The following is a 23,552-nucleotide window of genomic DNA, read 5'->3' on the forward strand; positions in this document are numbered from 1 at the left end:
TACACTGATATTCAGTGGCTTTAAAGCTGACAACTTTCACACAACAAATTCTGAATAATTCAATATTTGTTTCAAAGGTTTATGCTTCTCACGGCGGAAATGGAAAACTATTTCCACTGGAATCCATATTAATGACATTCATCTTGGTTGAATATCAGTTAGTGCTTTCCAGTTTACAGAAAGAAATTAGTCACTTTGATTCATCTTTGTGTAAAAACTCCAACGCCACATTTTACACACACGTACTTCTTCGGAACTTTTATACTTTTTCAGATGAACTACATTTTGTTGCTCCACAGTACAAAATAAGCGCTCACTCGTGTGTGTGTGTGTGTTTTAACCTGCGTGTCTCTTCTGACCAGGGTGAAGATGGGACGACATCCTACCAAGTCCAAGCCCATATTGCCATGCTGGAAAAGAACTTTAAACTTGCTGAGATGCACTTCTTGGAGCATGTCAGTGATTCGCCTCATTTTGCCTCATACAACCAAACCTTGTGTACACACAGTGCGGTATTTAAAATCAGGCTTTTCACACATGGAATTCACTATGAGTGTGTTTCAGTTCGGATTTTACAACTCAGGTGTTTTATTCAAAATTAAAATACAGTTACCCTCCAGTTTGTTTATCTGTTTATCTGAGTTGTTAACCAACTTGATTTTGAGATGTTTACTGTACACTGTTTCATCCTAGCAGAAGGTTAGAGGATTGGAAGCTCATGATTTAATCCACCAGATCAGGCACTCTAACACAACAGAGCAGTATCACTCTGTACAAGTTTTATTACTTAAAGAGGACAAAGCTGTAACTGCGATTAATAAGCGTTTTTCTGTTTTACTGTAGAATTCCATCAATGAAGCCATAGAGATGTACCAGACTCTGCACATGTGGGACGACTGCATTGCCATGGCTGAAGCCAAGGTGATAATGAACCGACTATACTTAAACTTTTCAACATTTGACGCTGCAGCTTTTTCGGTGTTCTCTGGGTCTACTTTGACACTAATTATCAACTAATTATCAAAACTGTTTAACTGATTAATTCTGTGTTGACTGACTGATTAATCACCAAGTGTGTTTCGAGCACTAGATTTAAACCTACGTTTAACTAACTAACAACCGCACACTCAATCCAAAATGACTGCAGAGTTACCCGGGGCTGGACAGCCTGCGTGAAGACTATCACCAGTGGTTGGCGCAGACGGGTCAGGATGAAAAGGCCGGCGAGGTGAAGGAGAGCGAGGGAGACTTCCAGGGTGCCATCAATCTCTACCTGAAGGCTGGGCTCCCGGCCAAAGCTGCCCGCCTGGCCATCAGCCGGCCGGAGATCACCAACAATAGCGACATTGTCAGTCGCATCGCTGCCAGTCTGATCAAGGGCGAGTTTTATGAGAGGGTGAGTGGACTCTCTCTCTCTCTCTCTCTCTCCATCTTTAATAAAGGGATTTATATAAGTTAAACTGGTGAAATCTATTATTCCTCCTCCTCTGTTCTTACTTTTCTGTACTTCCCACCTTGCCTCGTCTTCCTCTCCTCTCCTAACAGATGCCAGGGGAGTTGAGGTATCAATAGATCAACAACAGTTTACTTAGTTTTTTCAGTTTTACACTCTGTCTCCCTCCATCTGTCTGTTATTTCTCTGTGTCTTTTTCTGTAGCTGTTTGTCTGAGAACTCAGCTCTTTTTTATAGCCATCTGTGTTTATGTAACAGGTGAGAACCAGGCTTGGAAGGAGAGAACGAAACTTCAGAGTAAAAATTTGTTGCTGTATCCTGTTGGTGGAGGGTTTCATCACTTTAGGTGTTTGAAGGTTGATATGGATGCTGGAAATGTGTGATTTTAACTTGCAGCAGTTAAAATGTCCTGCTGACACTCAGTGTATTTTTTGTATCTTGCAAGGTTCCCACATTCTCCCTTGCATTTTGTTCTTGACAGGTTAGAAAAAGGAATGGAACGTTGAAACAGGAAAGGGCCTTTCCTAAACTGTTGCCTCAAAGTTGGAAAAACACTATTGTCTAAAATACTGACTTTTTAGCAAGATTTGTCTTAATTGAAACTAAGCGATTTTACCCAAACCGTGAAGAACAGACCAAATATATATGTGTGTGTGTGTCCACATACTTTTTTCATCATATACATTCCCAACAATCGATTCCACTCTCAGCAAAGAGTGTTTAAGAAATTCGGCACTAAAAAATTGTGTTAGAAGTTGTTTGGAGGACTTTCCACCATATCACTGTGACTGACCCTGATTTAGCTACATTTAATGTCTCTAATATTTGAATTAGTCATCGTAAATGGATTTGTCTCCGTCTCTTCTGACCAGGCAGGAGATCTGTACGAGAAGATCAGGAACAACCAGAGAGCTTTGGAGTACTACTGCAAAGGAGGTGCCTTCAGGAAAGGTAAATCAGGAGTTTTATTGTTTAAAGATCTGATGTGCATCTCAGATAAAAAGGCACAAAGCATCTCAGTTATGTGAAAAGATGCTGAACAACAGCTGGATGTATGTGGCTGAGTTGAGTGTGGGTGGTATACAGTATGTGTATTTGGATGTAAAATCTCTCCTTCCTGCTTCCTGTAGCGGTGGAGCTGGCTCGTCTTGCCTTCCCTGCCGAGGTGGTGAAACTGGAGGAGGCCTGGGGAGACTACCTCGTCCAGCAGAAACAGATGGACGCCGCCATCAACCACTTCATTGAAGCAGGGTATGTAGTGTAGACGGAGAGCGAGTGGACTGAAGAGACAAAGGTATGGGCAGATGGAGAGGAGGAAAGATGACTCATAAAAAAAAACAATCCAACAGAGATGGCCAACAATTCTTTAAATCATCACCAGCACCATGATAGAGAGATGAGAAGAGACATATTTAAATATGGCCACAGTTATGCCCAAAAAATACCAAAAAAGACAGGTAATCAGCAGCCAGATTTCTATTCTTTCCAAAGTAAATCCTCTGAAACTGAATTTTGACTGTGGGATTCTAAAACTCTCCATAGAAACAAATTAAAAATACTTGAGCTGATAATTTCTGCTGCCAGTAACGTTTTAATCTTTATTTAAACCTTAAACAAATTATTAACTTTAACCTTTAAACAAAGTTGCTGTGTGTCCATTTTGTCTGGTTGTCACTCACATTTGGCGGAGGAAGACAGTTAGCATTGACCACATATGATCTACATTTCAGAAATATATCGTGATTTTTTCTTTTCGTACACACACCACTTGCACACAAAGAAAAACGTATATATTGTTTTCTTCTTAGCTGCTCCCTTAAAGCCATCGAGGCAGCCATCGCAGCTCGTCAGTGGAAGAAAGCCGTCCACATCCTGGAGCTACAGGAGGATTCATCAGCAGGAAAATACTATGTGAAGATAGCTCAGTACTACGCCTCCATGCAGGACTATGAGGTGAGAGAGGAGGAAGGAGGTGTGCAGGGAGGAAGTAAAAGTACAAAAGTGCACATTATACAGAATGGCCCATTTCCATATATATTACATTATTGGATTATAACCTGGGAGGCACCAGATGTTTCTGGTCTCATACCTGTGGTAGTTTAAGAGATCAGCTGATGTAAGTGTTGGTAACAGTTTTTTTTTGCCTGATTCTTATTTAAACAGTGTGTGGAGTTATTTTTGTTAGGTTGCGGAGGAAGACTCGCTGAGTGTATATAAACCGAAACCTTAACTGGTAAAGCTGCACAAATCTGTTTTAATGTCAACCTTCCATTAAGTGACTACATGTAATGTGAAAGGCGTACTCTTAAAGATAAGGCCATAGAGAATTATTATCATTATCACCCGACTCTGCAGTTTCCCTCCGCTCCACAGAGGATTTTAGCATCTTTCAGCTCATTGTTTAGTTGTCTGGCCCACGATGTTTCTGTTTTGGTTCACTCTCACCACCCGTCAGCCGTACACCCAGCAGCAGCAGGCAGTGGTTTTCAAAGAACAAGCTCCGATAAATCAACTGTACGCCGCCTGCCCACCTCCAAACAGCAGACACAGTTAGAGAGCATCTGGGCAACACAGCAGAGCATTCAGCCGCTAAAGAGCCAGATATTTCTTTCAAGTGTAGGTGGAGACCAAAAATACAGCTAAAAGGAAAGTGAAAGTAGGACTTATGCTTGTCAAGTGGCCAGAAGCAAACTCCAATTTAAGGATAATGTTGCTCTTTGTCTGCTGGATGGAAGCAGCTGGTTGTTAACATGTTCACATGTTAGTGGCAACCTTATTTGGACTTTTCTGAATTGTTTCTCTGATGTTCACTTTGACTTACTTTAGCCTAAATGCTGGTACATTTGGTTTTGTGGTTAGGCTGGCAGAGCGGTGGAGACAGCCAGAGGGATAAAGTCGGCAGTGACATTTTGCTGTCACCACTGTCGATAAATTTCTCTCAGGGATATATACAGTCACCCATGACACACACATGCAACTTTAGTGCAATCTCTGTGGAGCAGTGGTTTTGGCACGAATGACAAAGTGGACGGTTGCAACAATAGTTTTAATAGTTGCCTAAATACCAAAAATACAGGACTGTTGAAATGAGAAAGAGAAAAAGACAAATCTGGTCTAAATACAAAGAGAAGGGAAAAGGAGGAGAGATGATAGTGGTGAAGCACAGTGTGCTCTGCTTATTCTGATTAGCTCAGCTGAGCCAAACAGCCTCCACAGACTGCCAGCCTCTGAAAATAGCAGGCTATTTCAGTCTGTTTGCTCTATGGGCATATTCACAGAAAGTAATTAAGATAACAAGCTCTTTGCTCTCCAACTTGTGGAAGATGCAGGAAAGTGAAATTCAGTGCAAACTAAAACAATGAAGGAAGCTCATACCTGTGTTTTCAATAGAAAACGTATCCAGCGAAAAACAATGACTAAACGATTTTTAATCAGAACGGACGAAACCACCTGCGCATGCATTTGTTTCATTGATGCCAATGTTATTACAGTTTGAGGTGAATATATCTTCTGCCTTTATGTAGCAGAAATCTGTTCACATTTAAAGGACAAGCGTTTCTCCTTCTCTCATCAGCTTCACGCTATGGCAACATGTCACGTTATTCTCTGTGTTGTTATTAGTATTAGCAGTAAGTGTTTTTGTGTGTTTATCCTGCAGAAATGCCTTTTCAATATAATAATATTCTTTGGATATATGTCATGAAGTTAACAAGGTTTTTATTTTCACCAGTGATTTCACAAGATTGCCAAATATTATTAATTATGAGCTATTTTGGAAACGAGTTTGTGATTTTCATATATTATTTAACATTTTCTCAGCGCGTGTTTGGTTTTTTTTGTGTGTTTCTGGCCTGTAGGTGGCAGAACAACTGTTTGTGAAAGGAGGTCACATTAAAGATGCCATAGACATGTACACCACAGCAGGACGCTGGGAGGAGGCTCACAAGGTCAGTGTGGACACAAACTGCACAAAAACACCAGTATGTAAAAAAAACTAATTGATTTTGAACTCAAAATCCAAGGCCCAAAATGCTCATTGTTTTTCCTGCTTTTGTTAAGCATAATAAAAATGTATTTGTTAAAAGCACATTAATGTATGTTTCATCTAAAACCAGTCAGATGGAATAATATTTACATTAGAAGTGGACGTGTTTTTTGGATTATGTTTAACAAGATATCAGTCTAATTGTAATACAGAGAAGTGAATAAGGCTGTTGTTGTTGTTTGACGTGTTTTGTCTGCAGTTGGCAGTGGAGTGTATGACAGAGGAGGAAGTTACGGCCCTGTACATCAGCAGAGCTCAGGAGCTGGAGAGAGACGGGAAGTTCAAAGAGGCTGAGAGGTAAATGCAGATCGCTATATTTATAGTAATTTGTTTCATCATTAGCTGCTGGAAGCATGAAAATGGAGTGAGGCAAAGCAACATGGCTGAAGTCATGTCTGACCTCAGTTACAGCAAGAGAAATAATAAAAACTGTGTCTGACTGTTGGCAGGTGGTAATTTCAGCCTCTGTTTTGACTTGGCTGTCTGACTTTCCATTATTTCTAGACTGGTTCCTCACACCTCACGTCTTTTAAAAGACCTCTTTTATGCCTTTAACACTCAAAGGTCATAAAAAACCTGTGTGTGTGTGTGTGTGCATACAGGCTGTTTGCCACAGTGAAGCATCCTGACCTCGCCATCGCCATGTACAAGAAGAACCGGATGTTTGATGACGTTATTCGGCTGGTGGCCAAACATCTCCCCGACCTGCTGACTGAGACCCACATCTGCCTGGCCAAGGTACAGCACACTGTGATCAGCTCTGCAGCAGGAACTGGCTCGAGTTTCAACACCAATGCTCACAGCAACAATTGAAGCTTTTGTAAAAGTCATTTGGAGATCCCTTCTTAATGTGCTTCCAGTGTAAGTGATGGGAGACACACTTAAGGAGTTTCGTGTTTCCTTGCTGAGCTGCAGTGGGGGAATCTGTTTGTAATAGAAAGACTATAGCTTTGGAGGGCCCCCCTTTAATTCACTTCAGATGAACCTTCAGATACATAAGTTCCCCACAGAAGGAGGACTATGGTTATATTATACTGGAAATATGTCCGCAAGGGATCTGTTGATGAAAAGAGCATGAGCAGAAGGAATGATCGCAGCATTTCAACGGATTTAAGAGATGTTATTTCTGTGAGTGGACATCCTGACTCTGAGCATGTGACGGAAGATGACCTGAGTCGCTGAATACCAGAGAGACGTGGGCAGTGATTTAAAGGTCTGGAACAAGGCTAAGAATTACTCAGAAAACCCGAAATTCAAAAGCCCTGTTCATAAAGTCATCTGCATATTTAAATTACATCATACAGTTTAGTTTGCCTATTTAATTACTTGTAGATGAAACAAAGAACAAATCCGTCTTCAAATTGTTGTAGCGCGTCTGAGATCAGTGTGAAAGTGGCGGGACTGTTGTCATGGCTCAGCATCTTCATCAGCGATATTCAGGCAGCCATGAATGAGGTTTCTCATCTGAAAAGCTCTTCATCAGGATTTTTGTTATGAGGGCCACATCCAAGACCGTTCTGTTTCTTATGTAACCGGAGACAAATGAGTGCGTTCACAGTTTTGTGATTGTCCAATTATCTTGTGAGAATTGCCCCGCAGTGCTTTAAACTGCCGCTCTGAATTCTGAAGCTTTGAAGACCATGAGTTAAAACTAATTTCTTTGATGCGCACACAATTAGACCACATACATATCAAATTTTACAAACTTTTTAGTTGTGTCGCTCTCAGACTTGAAGTCTCTGAGCATCAGACAGTGGCAGCAAAGATGATTCATAAGAAATTCAATAGAGTTTCATCATTAGGAGCTTTTTCTTTTGTCAACAGTTTTCCTTTTTGCTGTGTCACAAACCGAGAAAAACAGTGCTGAAAAAAAAGCATTATCATATTGTAACTCCAGGAAGTACTTACATTAATATACTTTATGTGTATGTGATAGTCATATTATTTTGAAATGTATGGTATAAATGTTTGTTGTAGGAGTTGGTGACTGAATCCAGGTTCTCAGCGGCTGAGTATCACTTCATGGAGGCTGAAGAGTGGAAAGCTGCTGTCCAGATGTACAGAGTCAATGATATGTGGGAGGATGCATACAGGGTACACACAGTCACATTTGTTTTATTGGCTTGCTAGCTGTTCATCCCATTTCCAGATTTATTTACTCATATATATATATATATGATTAGATGTAAGTGTTTATTAATGGATCTGTGAACATCTGTAACTCCTCCTGGGGATGCTCATAAGTGGAAGCTGGTGTATGAACAAGTAAATAATGACAACTTGTAAAACACAGTTGTAACAATATAAAACACACACAAACACTTAAAAATCTTCTTATAGTGGCTTAAAGCCCCAATTTGATGTGTTAAAACACGTCTATAAAATTTTCATTACATATGTGTGTGTGTGTGTGTGTGTGTGTGTGTGTGTGTGTGTGTGTGTGTGTGTGTGTGTGTGTGTGTGTGTGTGTGTGTGTGTGTGTGTGTATGTATGTATGTATGTATGTAAATACACTTATATGTGTTTGTGTGTGTGTGTGACAGGTGGCAAAGAGTGGAGGTGCTGTTGCCCAGAAGCAGGTGGCATACCTGTGGGCCAGGAGCCTGGGAGGAGAGGCGGCCGTCAAGCTGCTGAACAAGTTTGGCCTCCTGGAATACGCCATTGAGTTTGCTTCAAGCAACTTGTGAGCTGCATTACAAGACATAGACCCAACATACACCGTGATTAATTTTCATTTAATTGCACCCTGAGTCTAATATGATACAGAAAATGTTAAACATTGCTGAGAGCTTTTGGAGCTGCTTCGTATTGATGATGACCACTCTCATCCAGGAGGTTTTGCTAATTGCACTGTCTGGAGGGAGTTCTTCACATTAAACTTCCCATGAATTGTTTGCATCTTAAAATTTGTTGAGGTCACACAGTCCTGATAATCAATGAATCCCATGAAGAAAGTTGAATTGTTGTGAAATTTCAGGAGGAAAGTAAAAGTAGCTGACGACAGAAGAATATGTAATTTAATAAGTTAGCTTTAATACGTTTGTTACCAAGTTATGTTCTTAGGCTGTCCATCCGTCTAAATGTACATAAAGTTAGTCACTGTAAACTCAAACTCATTTCACACTCTTCCTCTTGTCTCCAGCTCATTTGACTTTGCCTTTGATTTGGCCCGTCTTTCCTGTAAGGAGAAGATTCCTGAGATCCACCTCAAATACGCCATATACCTGGAGGATGGGGTAAAACCATCACCGTCCTGTTACAGACAGTCCCCTATTGCCTGTCCTCACCATAGTGGTTATTTTAACTCCACATACCTTCTCATGGGAAATAATCACCTCACAAGTCATTGTACATTTAATTTCTGCTCATGCTCTCACTTTCTGCTCTTTCATGTCCTCCCAAATTCTGTCACGGTTTCCAGGGGAAGTTTCCTGAGGCTGAGGTTGAGTTCATCAAAGCGGGAAAACCCAAAGAAGCTGTGCTCATGTGAGTACCGAAGATGAAGGCTGTGACCCTCAGCTCATTCAGTTTTGCTGTTTATGAGTTGGGCTTTAACACAAAGCTTTAAAGAGAGCTACAAGTTGAAAGAAGTGAAAAAGTTAATATCTAGGTTTTATTTTTTGGGCGTGTGTGTGAACTCTTCCAGGTATGTTCACAACAAGGACTGGGCCAGTGCACAGCGGGTGGCTGAGGGACACGATCCAGAGTGTGTTTCTGAGGTTCTGGCCGGCCAAGCCAAGTTCTGCTTTGAACAGAAAGATTTCCAGAAGGCTGAAGCTTTCCTGCTCCGAGCCCAGAGACCTGAACTGGCTGTTAAATATTACAAGGTAACTGTCAGAGCCAAACTAGCAAACAGCAGGAAAAGAGTCGCGAAATGTTCTAAGCTTTATTTCACCGAAACTTGAGAGATTTGTCTAAAATTGCTGAATAAACATTGAACTGATGACGTCACTTCCCCTGGTTTTATATTTAAATCATGTTCTGCCTGATGGTCAGTTGTTCTTTTGTTTATTTGTGTTTCTTAGGATGCAGACATGTGGAGTGATGCCATGCGCATCTGTAAGGAGTATCTCCCCAACAAGCTCTCCATGCTCCAAGAGGAGTACGAGAAGGAGACCTCCAAGAAGGGAGTCCGGTGAGATTAAGATATAAAAAAGAAAAAAAAAAAAGAAAAGAGATCAATGTGTCTCGTTATTTTAGTCCAGAGATCTGGAAAATTGTGATTTCATTCCTCTGTGATGCCATCCTACTTAAAGGAGAACACAGTCACTGATGCTGTTATCTTGTTATGGTTTGTCACCTTGAGTCACAATCACAGATCAGACTTTTGGTATTTTGATATAATTTTAAGAGTGTTTTAGATTTTGTTTACCTCATGTGTTATGTTATTAAGAAGCCCCTTAAAAGCCAGAGGGAAACCACAAAACCCACTATGAACATTTTACTCACTCACCCACCAGCAGACTCTGTGCACAAAGAATCAGTTTGATGCTTTATTAAACACAGCTCATGTGTTATTCCAAACTGAAACTCCCAACAAGGAATAGCTCGTTAGCCAGCAAACCAGCAGCATGCAGCTCTTATCCTCCTCCCATCGCCTCTCCCTCTTTAATGACCTGTGGGAGAAAACATCAAAAGTTACCAATGGAAACGAGCGATGAAGAGGGTTAAAGCAAGAAAATGCTGAATTATTCCTGCAGAGTTTACAGCTCAGGCCTCCAGATAAGTGAAAGGCTTCCCATTTCTCGTAGGCGCTCACAAGCCGTGATCAAATTTTAGCTCGTTAATAGATAGTAATTTTTCAGCTCAAGGATGCACGTGACTTTAATCTCACTGAAATGTAAGCTAATGACAAAGACAGAAATCAAGAGCAAGAAAGAGGTGGAGGAGTAATTATTCTCAGTGGCTGAAGAGGATGAGCTGTGGACATGATTCCTGTGCAGGGAAAATCCCGAAATCTGAGGTGTAATCCAGACAGAACAGCCAAGGATTTAAATGTATGTCTCCCATGTTCAGCTGAGCCCCACTGTGGTGAAAATAACCCGTGTTAACCTCTTTTGAAAGACAGTGTTATCAGACCAGTGGGTAAGAATGCTTTTGTATGAAAAGTTATGAAAAAAAGACAAATATTAATGATGCAGTGGCTTTGTCTCTGTATGTTTATGCCTCTGAAAACAATTTTGCACATTAGAACTTTTTATTTATCATCTTTTTTAATTCTGTTTTGCAAGTTGCAAAAAATGACAAGCCTGTTTCACTGTACAGTACGGCACAATAATGAGGCTGAATTGAACTGAACTGAATTATTCTTACTATTATGGATTTTAAATCAAAGCAGGATGTTGTTGCTAATTGGCCCAGATATCAAGGAGTCTGTCATTCAGAGTTTACAACGTTCTTTGTTTAAAAGAAGCTTTTTAATGAACCTCATATGAATTGAATTTGTTTGTTTGTCCTTATGTGACTCTGTGTGTGTGTGTTTGTGGTCTCAGGAGTGTGGAGGGCCTGCTGGAACAGGCCAGAGAGTGGGAACAGTCGGGCGAGTACTCCCGGGCCGTGGAGTGTTACCTGAAGGTGAAGGACGACTCTAACACGGCCCTGACGGAGAAGTGCTGGATGAAGGTAAAAGCTAAAACTGTCTAACATGTCAGCTGAAAATTAACCAGTAGCTATTTTGATTATTGATGTAAGACAGTGATTCTTAACCTGGGGGTCGGGATAAATCTGAAAGGACAATTTACTGGATAAGAAAGCAGTATATATATATTTATTTTTCCAGACAATGCTCTAATCTTCCAGCTCATTACCCACTGACATATGCAGCCGGTGATGATCGGTCAGGAGTAAAACTATTTTTACTTCAACTTATTTATCAAGCACAATTACCAATAATTCCCTGAATCCACCTTCTCCACTGCGAGGATTTCCTGCTTTTCTCCATATTCAGTATTAACCACGTATTACTGGGTTTTGGTCAATTGACCAGACAAAAGAATTAAATCTGAAAATGTACTGATGGAAATTGTGATTTTTTGGACATTTTTTGACACTTAATAATTTGAATTGAAATTGATCTACACATCTACCTGGTGCTGAACCAGACAGATCCATAGCAAGTCCATTGAAAAGAGTAAACAAGAAATTTGACTACATGTTTCAAAGTGGCCTTTTAATGCCACATTTAACACTGTAAAAAACTAATGGAAGACAGTAAAGCAAATACAAAACGAGGCACTGACACAACGGCCCAGCCAGTGATATCATTAAATTAAATGTGAGCTGCTTTATGTGTCCATGTGCCACAGCAAACAACAGAAGCATAAAAACGATCAAGTTTCACTAATTAGCTGCTTTTCACGTTAGGCAGTGCAGTGGGTGGATGACTGAATGGTAGGCAAGATTTCCCCTGATGGTGGAGGAAAGGTCAAAGGTCATCGTGTCACCGGTGTCAATAGATTTTCTTCTGCCGGGAGCATGAAGTTGCACAGCAAATATTGTGTGTTATTGACTTCAGTGCAATGTAGATCAGCTCATCTGAAATTTGAATGGTTGGTCTGATAGTGTTGCCAAGGGAAAGGTCAAAGGGTCTCAGAGATCAATGGGGTTTTTTTCCCCTCTCTGGGCATTTGAACGTTTGGTCTCCTGATGATGTTCGAGGAAAGGTCACGGGGTCAAGAAAATCAATAGGTTTCTTCCTGCAGAGAGCCTGAGTACGCACATTAGATTTTATTCCAATTACATGTTTTCAGAGAAACAGCGTGTTGATGGACAGAGGCAATCACTTCACTTCTGCTACAACACCTGGAAACTACAGCAGCTGTGCCCGAGTCATATGCTGGTTCTCCAAATCATAGCGATAATAATAGTTAATAATAATAATAATAGTTTAATCAAACAAAATATTACAAACATTTTCTGGTTCGAGCTTCTCAGATTTGCGTGTTTGTGGCCTTTTTTCTGTATTATAGTATTTTAGATTTTACATATTTGGGTTTTGGACGGTTGATCAGATAAAACAAGACATCTGACGATGTTACATTCTGGTTTCAGAACTTGTGACGGATTTTTTATTTATTTTTTTATCATATTAAGGACCAAACAATTATCAGATCAATCAGAATAAATAATTCAGTGATTAACTGATGATGGAAATGATCATTAGTTCCCATCTTATTACAAAACATTTTATTATATCCATATCCAAATATGTTTGTCTGTGTGTTTCCAGGCAGCAGAGTTGTCCATCAAGTTCCTGAGTAGAGACCGAGCGGTGGAGGTGATCCAGGTGGTCGGACCACGACTCACACACCTGAGGAAGTACAACGCTGTGGGTGAAAACACACACACACACACACACACACACACACACACACACACACGCCTCTTGTTTTAACCTGCTCACAAAAAAAGAATTAAATGTATTAACACTCTACATGTAGCTTCAGATTTTTGTAGTTAACATGTAAGTTTTTAATTTGCCTAATTTTTCTGGCTTTATGTTCCAGGCTGCCGAGCTTTACTTAAACATGGACCTGATCAAAGAGGCGATCGATGTCTTTATTGAGGGTGAAGAGTGGAACAAAGCCAAGAGAGTCGCCAAGGAGCTGGAGCCGAGGTTAAAAACACACTCACATACGCTGAATCCAGAGTCAGAGTAAATATCAGAAACACAAACCTGAGACACTAAATTTATCATCTTAAAAATTCACTTCTGCTGTGATTTTTCACTTTTATTCTCAAGTACGTGAGTTAGAAGAGAGGGGACATTCGGTAGATTCAATGTGATACCATCTTATTTATACATACACATAACCTCACAGAAACACAGGGAATTGTTTCCAGAATAATCAGTCATTTATCTTTTAAATGCCATTTCACTATGTCTCCTGCCTCTGATCCTGGACAGGTACGAGGACTACGTGGACCAGAAGTACAAGGAGCATCTTAAGAATCAAGGCAAAGTGGACTCTGTAAGCACAGTTACACACTCTGTTTGTATTCTGTTTGTATTATTGGTCTAATAGGTTTGTCTTAAGTGTTCAGCTGCTGACATTTCCACATTTTTAGAAAAGTGTTTTATCTTTTTATCCATTTCATCCCTTTGGGCTTGTTTCATGTGAGATCATAGCACATCAGGTTTTCTGTCAGTGAAGTTCACATTTCCTCCCATCTCCTGAACCAAATTCACCTAAATACTCTGAACGATCAAATCAAAAGGGAAAAAATAAATAAATACATAAAATCCGTGTTATATTCTATAAAACTGAAACTCTGTGCATGTGTCCAGCTGGTGGGTGTGGACGTGATGGCAGCTCTGGACATGTACGCAGAAAGAGGCCAGTGGGAGAAATGTCTGGACACGGCGTCCAAACAGGTACTAAATGCACAGTGAACCTCAACATCAGTATTATTTCATGTGGAATTTAGATTACAGACGAGGTATTTAAAATGTAAAAAATTTAGTTTTGGAAATAAGTTTAGGGAAAGTCACTCCCTCTTTCATCAGCTGCTGCTGTTAAAGTGTCCTTTGACCAAACCACTAATCACCTCCATTAAAAGCTGTTAATCGTGTTGTGTAATTCCAAGACTTTAGTCAGTGAAATTACAGAATTTCTTCTCAGGGTGACTTATTAGTCCTTGACATGCTTTCATTCATGCAGTCGTGGGTTCAGTCAGTAGCAGATGCTCGCCGTCGTGTCACGCTCTTCATCACCTCTGTGTTGTGTTGTGTCCAGAACTTTAAGATCCTCCATAAGTATGTTGCGCTCTACGCCACACACCTCATCAAGGAGGGGAACGCTCCGAAGGCTCTGCAGCTCTACATACAGCACGGAGCACCACCTAACCCACAGGTACACACACTTCTGACTTTCAGCTCATGGAAAACTGCTTCCATTCATTTATTATAGAAATGATATAAACTCAGGGTTCCTCACACATAAATGCCTGTGTACAAATCAGCCTACCTTCCTAAATGCCAGTGTTTTGTATTTCGTGATATAATCACAGAACATCAGGTGCAACTGATAAAAGTATTTCAACTTTTTTACTCTCAGAACTTTAACATCTACAAGCGCCTGTTCCTGGACCTGATTAACCTCCCTGACACTGACGGAGCAGAGTCTTACCGCATGTGGGCCGACCTCCGCAACTTCCTGCTGCAGCTGGTGAATCACAGCAAAATACAGAAAACTTTTATCTAAATCAGAAATAACCATTTTGATCTAAAACAAAATGGATTCGTTCCTTAAAATGTACTGATCCGAGAAATTCCTTGAAACTCTGAATTTCCCAGAGAATTGATCAGATTCACAGACTTTCCTCATCAGGAGTAAAACGTTTTTTTTATTTCAGTGTGAGAACATGTCCAAGTCAGCCGAGGCCAACTCTCCAGCTCATGAAGACTTTGAACAGATGCTGCTGATCGCTCACTACTACGCCACGCGATCCGCGGCTAAAGGAGTGGAGCAGCTGGTACATGAAAACACAGACACACTATGAAAGAAAGTTTCATTTACACCTTCTACCTGCAGTTTTACCTGCTCAGAACGACAATATTTCAGTTAAGTTTTAACGAAAATGAGGCTCAGTTCACGTGTGCATGATTAAATTTGACCTGAAAAATACACGTTTCCACGGAAACTTAACCTGTTTTCATTGTTCCTGAACAAACTTTTTAATATCAGAGCTCAGCTCTCTACTCTTTGCTCCACATCCGGTGGTGACAGGTTAACTGCTTTCTTGTTTTCATATGAATTTTAAAACCAGTCCTTCCTTATGTCTTCTGTGTATTTTCAGATCAGTGTAGCAGCCAAGCTGTCGGTGTCTCTGCTGCGTCACACCGAGCTCGTTCCTGCTGATAAAGCTTTCTACGAGGCTGGTCTTGCCTGCAGGGTGAGTCCACCGATCAGAGAGGAGGAGTTCTTCAACTTAAATTTGTTCAGTGTTTATACATTTGTTCTCATCTCAACTAGACCTAAAATGTTCTTCCTTCCTGGTTTCTCATACATTTTTTCCAGTTTAGAGCAGAATCTCAGGTGAAAAGTACAGTTTTCTCTTTTAATTCTTCTTTTCTCCTAGATGGTAAAATGTCCTCGCTGCTTGATGCTTCACAAACACATACAAACCTTTAATTCCACTTTTTATTGACGTGGATTTGTGGACATCTGCAGCCTGATATATATTTTCTTACCCTGGCAGGCTGTTGGCTGGGAGAACATGGCCTTCATCTTCCTCAACCATTTCCTGGATCTGTGTGATGTGAGTATCGCAGCTCACCTGCAGTACGAGATGAAGAAAAAAGCACTTGAGTATGACCGTTTACAGAAAGAATTGTGTTTTGATTTCTGATTGGCTGATTCCTGTCTCCAGGCCATTGACGAGGGGAACCTGGACGCTCTGGACCACACTGACTTCATTCACACCGACATCCCCTTTGAAGTTCCAGTTCCCACCAAACTTTGTGTCACGGTAAGACATCATCTCCCGTCCCCACAGGACACATCTAAACGTCCCACAGGACACACTGTGGTCAGACTGATGGACGGAGACAGTATTGGCCCAGTTAGTGTCACATTCATCCATGACCCTGTGTGAAATAACAAGAAACCCAGAATCTGTGTGTCTGTGTGTTACAGGATGCACAGCGGGAGCAGATCCGTGACTGGGTGCTGATGGTGTCCATGGACCATCGGTTGGAGCAGGTTCTGCCACTGGACGAGAGGAACTCGTATGAAGCCTCGCTGGTGGCCACAGACACCGGCCTGCGCTCGCTGCCCTGTGTCCTCACCGGTAATACACACACAAAAACACAGCAACACACACAACAACACACACACACTTACTTGTTGAGGACTTCACCCAAGTTGGTAAATTAGACAACTGAAAAGAGATCAGAGGGAAACCAGAAAGCTCTTTGTGGGGAAACTGGTTTGATGCCAAAGGAGAAACAGAGACAAAAAAAAAAGAAAAATATCATTTCAATCATTTTTGGTGAAAAAAATATTAAAGAAAGTACAAAAATACATGTCCTTTATTTACAGGCCTTACCTTTTGCATCCACTGCACTGATACTTAACAAGCTTCATGCTTGAACAGTGTGTTCACAACCATGATCCAATGTTCGTGCTAAGATGTAAAGAGAAGGTAAATGTGACTGTTTCAATGTAAAAATCTATCGAGTTGTAGGATGAGGCCTGAGTGTGTGCGTTTGTACTGTAATTTTAAAACAGTTTAACGTTTAAAGAACCCCCCTGAAATAAAATAGTTCATCTCAAGGGATTTATCCTTGAATTTGAATTAGCTATTTGATTGGGATATAAACTATACCTTCACTTGACGTGAAGGTGCTTTAACATATTGTAAACCCCTGGCTCTGCGGACTTCCTGACTCCAGGCTACCCCGTGCTCAGAAATAAGATCGAGTTCTCGTCTGTGGGCAGAGCAGCGAACAAGGAGGACTGGAACAAATTCCTCATGGCCACAAAGGTGAGACCAGATATTTGTAAAGTATTTTTGCTTGAAAATAGGTGTCAAAATAATTTTTCTGCCTTTGACTAATCACTTCAGATGTAATATGTTTAATCTGCTTTCTGATTGGTTGGGGTTTTTTGTGTGTTTTCCCTGCAGACCACCCACAGTCCGGAGTGTCAGGACGTCCTCAAGTTCATCAGCCAGTGGTGTGGCAGTCTGCCAGGATCTGGATTCTCCTTCCACTGACACAGCCCGGCTACTTCATCTTATTTCATGACTCTCTTCCATCTTTGCTGTAAGATTTGACAGTTGCAGTTCTTCGTCCATCCTCCTCTTCCTCCTCTTTTCTCTGTCACTTCATTCATTCGAGTTCTTGTGACCAGCAGAGGCTCTTTGTGAAGAAATATTCTGACAAGGCCGGAAAAACTACCGACAGTTTATTTATTTATTCAACTTTTCATTAATATTTTCTGTCCATTTTATTTCCTCTCATGATGATTTTAAAGCCTTTAAAGCCTTCACTGCTTGTCCAGATACGGAAAAAAAAACTAAATCTACCAGAATGTTCGAAGGAGCATGTGACGTATCAGGCTTTAGAGACGCAGAAAATACTTTTTATTTTTGTTCTTTTATGGGATTTGTTGACAGTAAAACACATTCCTCTGCTGCATCGTCTTTCAATCTTTTCCTCTCCTCTTTTCTCTCAGGATGGCATCGCTGAATAAAAAGCCAAAGGTTACTGTTAGATTTTAGCTATTCCAGAATATATATAATACTTAATAAGATTGACAGGTACTGTACTGACAGTTAAAGGGACTATTTAACGTGCACAGTCTGAACTGTGCTCTTCTCTCTCTGTACGTGTGGTTCAGAAGTCGGTCTCTCTGACAATGCCTTTATTGTGTGTTTGATATGGAATGTATTTTGTTTAATAAAGTTCAAATAAAAGATAGTTTTCAAGCTTTTTTTCCAAGCTCTGCTTTAATGTTGTTATCGTGTGACGCTGCCATTCATTTATATAGTAACACGTGTAAACCATCATAGCAGAAACTAACAAACTCACAGCTTTAAACAAAGCAGGAAACACACACAAACTGAAAAACCTGGGCAGAACTGTAGAGAAAACACTGGTTTTCAGTCTGACACTGGAAACACTGGTTGAGACTGAGACGAACATGTGTTGCGTTAGGAGCAGCTGATCCTGGAGACTAACCTGACTGAGACCAGGTTAGTCCGGATCAGTTTCCCTGGTAACACAGGCCAGACTCATTAGGCTCTGGGATCTCTCTGGGATCAGTACTGAATAAACCTAAACCATGTGAGGAAATGGAGTTTGTGCTTGTACAGGTTTGTGTGGGTCCTGCTTCAGATCAAGCTCTTGTATTCGGAGATTAGAATCAAAGCATTGATCTTACCTGTAATTTCAAAATGTGTGTTTATACTATTCTGTTATTTCTTGTGTCCTTAAAGTCCATGTGCAGGACACAACAAGTAACATAACTAAATTCAGCTTTTTTATTTTTATGATTCTTAAAAAATAAGTGTCCACAGAAATATGAATATTAATAAAAATAGAAGGTTAATAAGGAATAAAATAGGAATAGGAATAAAAGGTTCCTTTAAAACCCAGGAAGGTCATGGGGTTCACATTCGGCCTTTCATCAATATTTAATAATCACCGTGATTTTCCCCTTAATTCAAACCTGAGTAGAATTATTCATGGTTGTAAATAAATAAAAGAATATGTAAAACAAGACAACAGTTAAAAATTTCACAGATTTGTTTATTTCTTATAAGACTGTTATACATGAAGTAACAGGGAAAAACAACAACAACAACAAGCTGCAGTAAGAAAAAAAAAGCCACACATTAAAATTAATCTCAAATACAATGAAAAAACTTATGGCAGCTCTGCAGCAGGTGCATAAAACAGAGCTTTACTATGTGTGTCTGTTTCATGTTGCCTTCCTTCCATCTGAGCCACACATGAAAATACAAGATTAACTTATTTATAAAAATCCACAAACTAAGTTCTGGGTATTCAAACAATCAGAAAAACAAAATGACAGCAGTTTAACTGCAGACTAATCTGTCAGTGATGCTGAACATGCATGCATTTCCACTGTATCTACAATACACACACTCCTGTACACAGTACACAGTGTGCAGTACTCGGTGTACAGCATACACCGCCTCCTCACCCAGCAGAGGTGCTGTACATCCGCAACCAACATCAAAGCCTGTGTGTTTGGGAAAATACATTAGTAAGCGATAACTCAGGAGATTTCCGGCTCCACGTCTCCTGAAAGCGAACACACTCACCTCCACTGTTCAGCCTGGAACAGGCGGTTTGCAGAATTCAGCATTCAGCATGTGAAGTCACACGTGGACAATGAAAAGCATGTTCAGACACCTGCCAACGTGGAGAACATGTGAATGGAAAACAGATATTTTACTGCTGCACATGTGATAAATAGGATAAATAGGAAGCACTCAGGAAGCGCTGGGGAGAGGGGCGGGCACAAGGCTCAAATTGTAAGTGTTTGGTCACTTTGCGTCTCTTTGTAGTCTTTGGTAGTCACTTTGTGGTTGTTTGATTGTTCGGGCCTGTTCAATAGTCCAATAATAGGCCAACTACCCATCATCCTCTGACTCTGGTAGGGGCGTGGGGCGCACCACGGGGGCCAGTCAGCCACTCTGATGGTTCCCAGCCAGGGGAACAATTTCTATTTTAAATGCCAAAAAAGTTCAGGTTCTTTTTTTCAAGAATTCATCCTCACTTAATTCTCATATCCTGCTTTTTTATTTGCATACATGTGAAGTGAAACCTGAATCTGATGCATGTGTCATTCTACACGTCTGATCAGGACTGCACACATTCAGGCCTCCTGTAAACCCGTCAGCACAGATTTCATCCTGAATATTCACTTCAGTGTTACCCAGAGTGTCTTCACTTACTACGTACAACATTTTTTGGTTCATATTTTTAATTTTATTTATAATTTTGATTCATTTACCATGTCTAATATAACTTGTAAACCTTGTATCAAAGCTCAGTTGATCAGACGAGTCAGCGAGGACATTAAATGGACCCGTGTTTCAGACAGTCCAGCAAATCCCACCAAATTACTGAGGATTTCTTTTGATTTAGGAGGCCGATCAGAGGAGGGTGATGTAAGTGAGACGCAACAGAGCAGAAACACAAACAACAATGGTGATGAAAGTAGCATGGATGAAGCAACGTTTTCTGCTAGAACATGAGACATGCATGCATTTTGTGATTCTTACTCCAGTGTTTTTCCAAAAGTATCGTCCCATGTTTCTGCTCTTTTACCCATCTTTATTCAGTTTTTTTCCTTGGAAGATTAAAGCAGAGAGAGTCTATGTTTTTTTTAATGTTTTTTTCTAAATGATAATTATACTGCATTTTTAATTAATTAAAACTGCACTGTAGGGATCACTCTGTGTTTCTCTATCTGACTCTCTGTTGATTGGTCCATGAGTTTCAGTGATGCCAAATGTTTTTAAAGTGACATTTTGACAGGGTGGTTATAAAAAGGGATGACACATGGTGGGACTCCGATTAGCTGAGATGTCTGTCAGTCAAGCAAACGCTCCAACCGAAACATCTTGTCAGGTTTTAACATTTTTGTGACTGTGCTATAAATCTCCAAATCTCTGAGACGCACATTAAATAAGGTTAAATTTACTGTTAAAACACATTTTTCATTTTTTTATTACAGAGGTTAGTCAGGAGGGACCATCTAGTGGTCTTTAGTGGTACTGCATCTACAGGCTTGTCCTCATTAAACCATGGTGGTTCCCAGATACCAACAGCTGAGGAATCTGTCATGTTTAATAAAGGCAGCCATGTTGGTGATTTAGAAACGTGCTGAACGCTCTGTGTTTGAGTTCAGTGCTGACATCCGGTCACTCTCTTGGCATTCACCGCGTGCCTTAATTGTATGGACATTTAAATCAAGGTCCGCTGTGAACACGAGGAGAGACAACCCACATTTCTCTGCCCTGCTTCAGTTTCCATACATTATTCTGTTCAGCTTTTATTCGGCTCAGCTTCAGCTTGTCTCCTTTTCAGATTTGTCCCATTCCACTCAATCCCATTTTCCCACTTTCTCCAGCACCAGTCTATCCTACTTCAACCCTCCAGAGCTTTCTGTGTCCTGCTTCACTGGGCTTTGTCTCAGCCACTTTCACTCTTTATCCTTCCCAACAGATTTCTCGACCTTCACATGACTCCGGAAATCAAGTTGCTGTCATGGGACCTTCAGTACGGCATTTTGTTTCTTTCTATTTCATGCATTTTATACAAGGACACAATTAACACATTTCACTTGGAAATCTCTCCTGACTCTGTCTGCAGATGAAGCAGCTCCCACTTGGAGTCATGCAGCCTGCATTTTCTGCATTTTACTGTTTCCTTATGCTGATTAGTCTTGCTAACAATTATATACACATTATATTCTTGCTGCTAATGCCAAATATACTGACTACTGATGTATGAATATTGACTGTACTGTCTACACTAAATAAGCTGATAAAATGCACACAGACACCTAGTATTCAGATGAGTGTTTGTAGACAGACTGTACCAATGAATCTGTGATGACACTGAGGCTGATTATACTGAATACAGTTACTCAGTAACTACATTATGTACAATAACAGCAGCAAGGTTTATTCTCAGCTCTGGACCTCTTTATGTTTTTGGTTTTTTATTCTTATTTTTTCTGCAGTGCTCTCTCTCCTCCTGCAGTCCACAGACAGACAAGCAGCTCAGGAGGGTTTAGAGATGCTATAGTGGTCCATATGGTTTGAGTGTGTATGTTGTGTCTATGTGTGATAGACTGTCAAGGATATGTCCCGCTGACCTTCAATTTCAAGCCAATGACAGAATTGACAATATGACTCTACACAGTATATCTGTTGCCTATTTAAAGATGAATAACAACGACTGAATGTTCCACTGTGAATACTGATTACACTGAGTGGAAATACCAGCCGTGACTGTGTTTTTGCACCACACAGCCACTGGTTTCCATTCATTTCTCACTCTGGGATGAAAATACATTTGCAGAGACTTGAAGAAGTAGTTTTGATCCCTTCAAACAAAGGTGAGAGTGGACGTGATTTGTGAGCGGCTCAAGCAAAGTAACCAGTAATGCTTGCTTAAGACAGCACCCCCCAACATCTCTAACTACATCATCATAAAACGATAATGCAGCTTCAACTACATTAAACGCAGACGTGATGTTCACTGAGATTGATTGTCTGACTGATTGTCTGACTGAAGCAAGTGTAAAGTCTGCAAATTCATTTTCATACCACAGATGACTGGAAACCAATAACGGCCTCCAGGAAGACAGGAATTTTTTTTTTTTTAAATAAATAAATAAATAAAATCTGAAATAATGCAGCATGCACGGGGAAAATGTAAAAATGTAGATTTTAATTATGCAAAAAAAAAAAAAGCAGCGGTATGGTCCTTTAAGCAGCACTGCGGACCATTAAAGCATTATCCTCCATTATCCAGCAGCAGCAGGGGCAGTCATAATGCACGTTCTTATACACCACTGCATTAATGACACAGCTGCAGGGGAGGAAGCTGCTGCTGCTGCTGCGATTTTACTCCTCATCCCACATGAATACACACACAAAAAAAGATCATGACATGTGGTATTATTCTGTCTTCTTCTCATTTGTGCAGCAGCAGCAGCAGCAGCAGCAGCATCTGTGCTGCTCAGCGGCTCTCCGGCAGAGGAGAGGAGCTGGACCCATCTGCAGCCTCATTAACCGCTGAAATGCTAATGACCCACATAGCTCATGTAGGCTAAAATGCAGAGGGGAGGGAGGAGGTGGCTGCCTTTGTGGGGGTCGGGCGTGTGTGTGTGTGTGTGTGTGTGTTAGAACCTATATTTAAAAAAATGTACAATAGTCGATTCCAGACATCTGAACAAATGACTCAAATTACAACAGAATCAATAAGCTTTGCAGGCCCACATATGGCGTTACAGTAAATATTATAATAAAGAGTGTAGTGTTTTCATAATTACACCATATAATACACCACGGGCTCTTACAGTGAAATATTTCACAGTAATGGGATTTGGGTGTGTTTCCTCTCTCTGTGTGTGCAGCCTTTCGCTCATGTTTCAGAAAAAGAGACAGAAATCAGAAGTTCCGCAGAGCACGACAGCACACTGCGGCTTCTGCAGGGGCAGATTTAGCGCAGATGAAAGGGTAAAGGAGCTGATGGAGGTTTAAATAACACAAGGCCTTTAAAATCACTGGATTAAAACGAATAAACGCTGTACAGATGTGCGTAAAACCGAACAATACCTTTCAGCGGCAGGGTGCAGGATAAATGGCGCAGGTTTCTTTCTTTTCTTTTTTTTTTTTTTTTTACCATCATCGGGAACCTACTTTAGGCTTGATGCCCCAGAAAAGCAGCTGAGACCTCCAGAAAGCACATCGATGCAGGAGGCTTTAGTCTGTCCGGTGACAGAGCGCTTTAAACCGACTTGACTGGCGTGCACCGCCCGGTCCGCGGTGCCCTCCTCTGGA

At 40.7% G+C, this 23,552-nt stretch overlaps 1 protein-coding gene across 1 annotated transcript in view; it reads left to right on the forward strand.

Annotated features, from left to right (window-relative positions):
• ift172 (intraflagellar transport 172) overlaps positions 1-17,585 on the forward strand; it is a 30,711-nt gene extending 13,126 nt beyond the window's left edge. The window contains exons 20-48 of the mRNA XM_041064925.1: positions 363-455; positions 844-921; positions 1,148-1,396; positions 2,326-2,404; positions 2,584-2,704; positions 3,262-3,406; positions 5,311-5,400; positions 5,698-5,795; positions 6,101-6,236; positions 7,476-7,592; positions 8,042-8,181; positions 8,641-8,734; positions 8,920-8,984; positions 9,145-9,325; positions 9,524-9,633; positions 10,991-11,120; positions 12,727-12,825; positions 13,004-13,113; positions 13,405-13,468; positions 13,786-13,872; positions 14,234-14,350; positions 14,555-14,665; positions 14,853-14,972; positions 15,297-15,392; positions 15,699-15,758; positions 15,870-15,968; positions 16,136-16,289; positions 16,894-16,985; positions 17,127-17,585. Coding sequence (XP_040920859.1) covers positions 363-455; positions 844-921; positions 1,148-1,396; positions 2,326-2,404; positions 2,584-2,704; positions 3,262-3,406; positions 5,311-5,400; positions 5,698-5,795; positions 6,101-6,236; positions 7,476-7,592; positions 8,042-8,181; positions 8,641-8,734; positions 8,920-8,984; positions 9,145-9,325; positions 9,524-9,633; positions 10,991-11,120; positions 12,727-12,825; positions 13,004-13,113; positions 13,405-13,468; positions 13,786-13,872; positions 14,234-14,350; positions 14,555-14,665; positions 14,853-14,972; positions 15,297-15,392; positions 15,699-15,758; positions 15,870-15,968; positions 16,136-16,289; positions 16,894-16,985; positions 17,127-17,216 — 3,225 coding nt within the window. The 3' untranslated portion in view covers positions 17,217-17,585. The remainder of the gene's footprint in view (positions 1-362; positions 456-843; positions 922-1,147; positions 1,397-2,325; positions 2,405-2,583; positions 2,705-3,261; positions 3,407-5,310; positions 5,401-5,697; positions 5,796-6,100; positions 6,237-7,475; positions 7,593-8,041; positions 8,182-8,640; positions 8,735-8,919; positions 8,985-9,144; positions 9,326-9,523; positions 9,634-10,990; positions 11,121-12,726; positions 12,826-13,003; positions 13,114-13,404; positions 13,469-13,785; positions 13,873-14,233; positions 14,351-14,554; positions 14,666-14,852; positions 14,973-15,296; positions 15,393-15,698; positions 15,759-15,869; positions 15,969-16,135; positions 16,290-16,893; positions 16,986-17,126) is intronic.
• Positions 17,586-23,552: the final 5,967 nt, after the last annotated feature.

This window comes from Toxotes jaculatrix, chromosome 19 (assembly GCF_017976425.1).
Source record: "Toxotes jaculatrix isolate fToxJac2 chromosome 19, fToxJac2.pri, whole genome shotgun sequence".
Classification (NCBI taxonomy): domain Eukaryota; kingdom Metazoa; phylum Chordata; class Actinopteri; family Toxotidae; genus Toxotes; species Toxotes jaculatrix.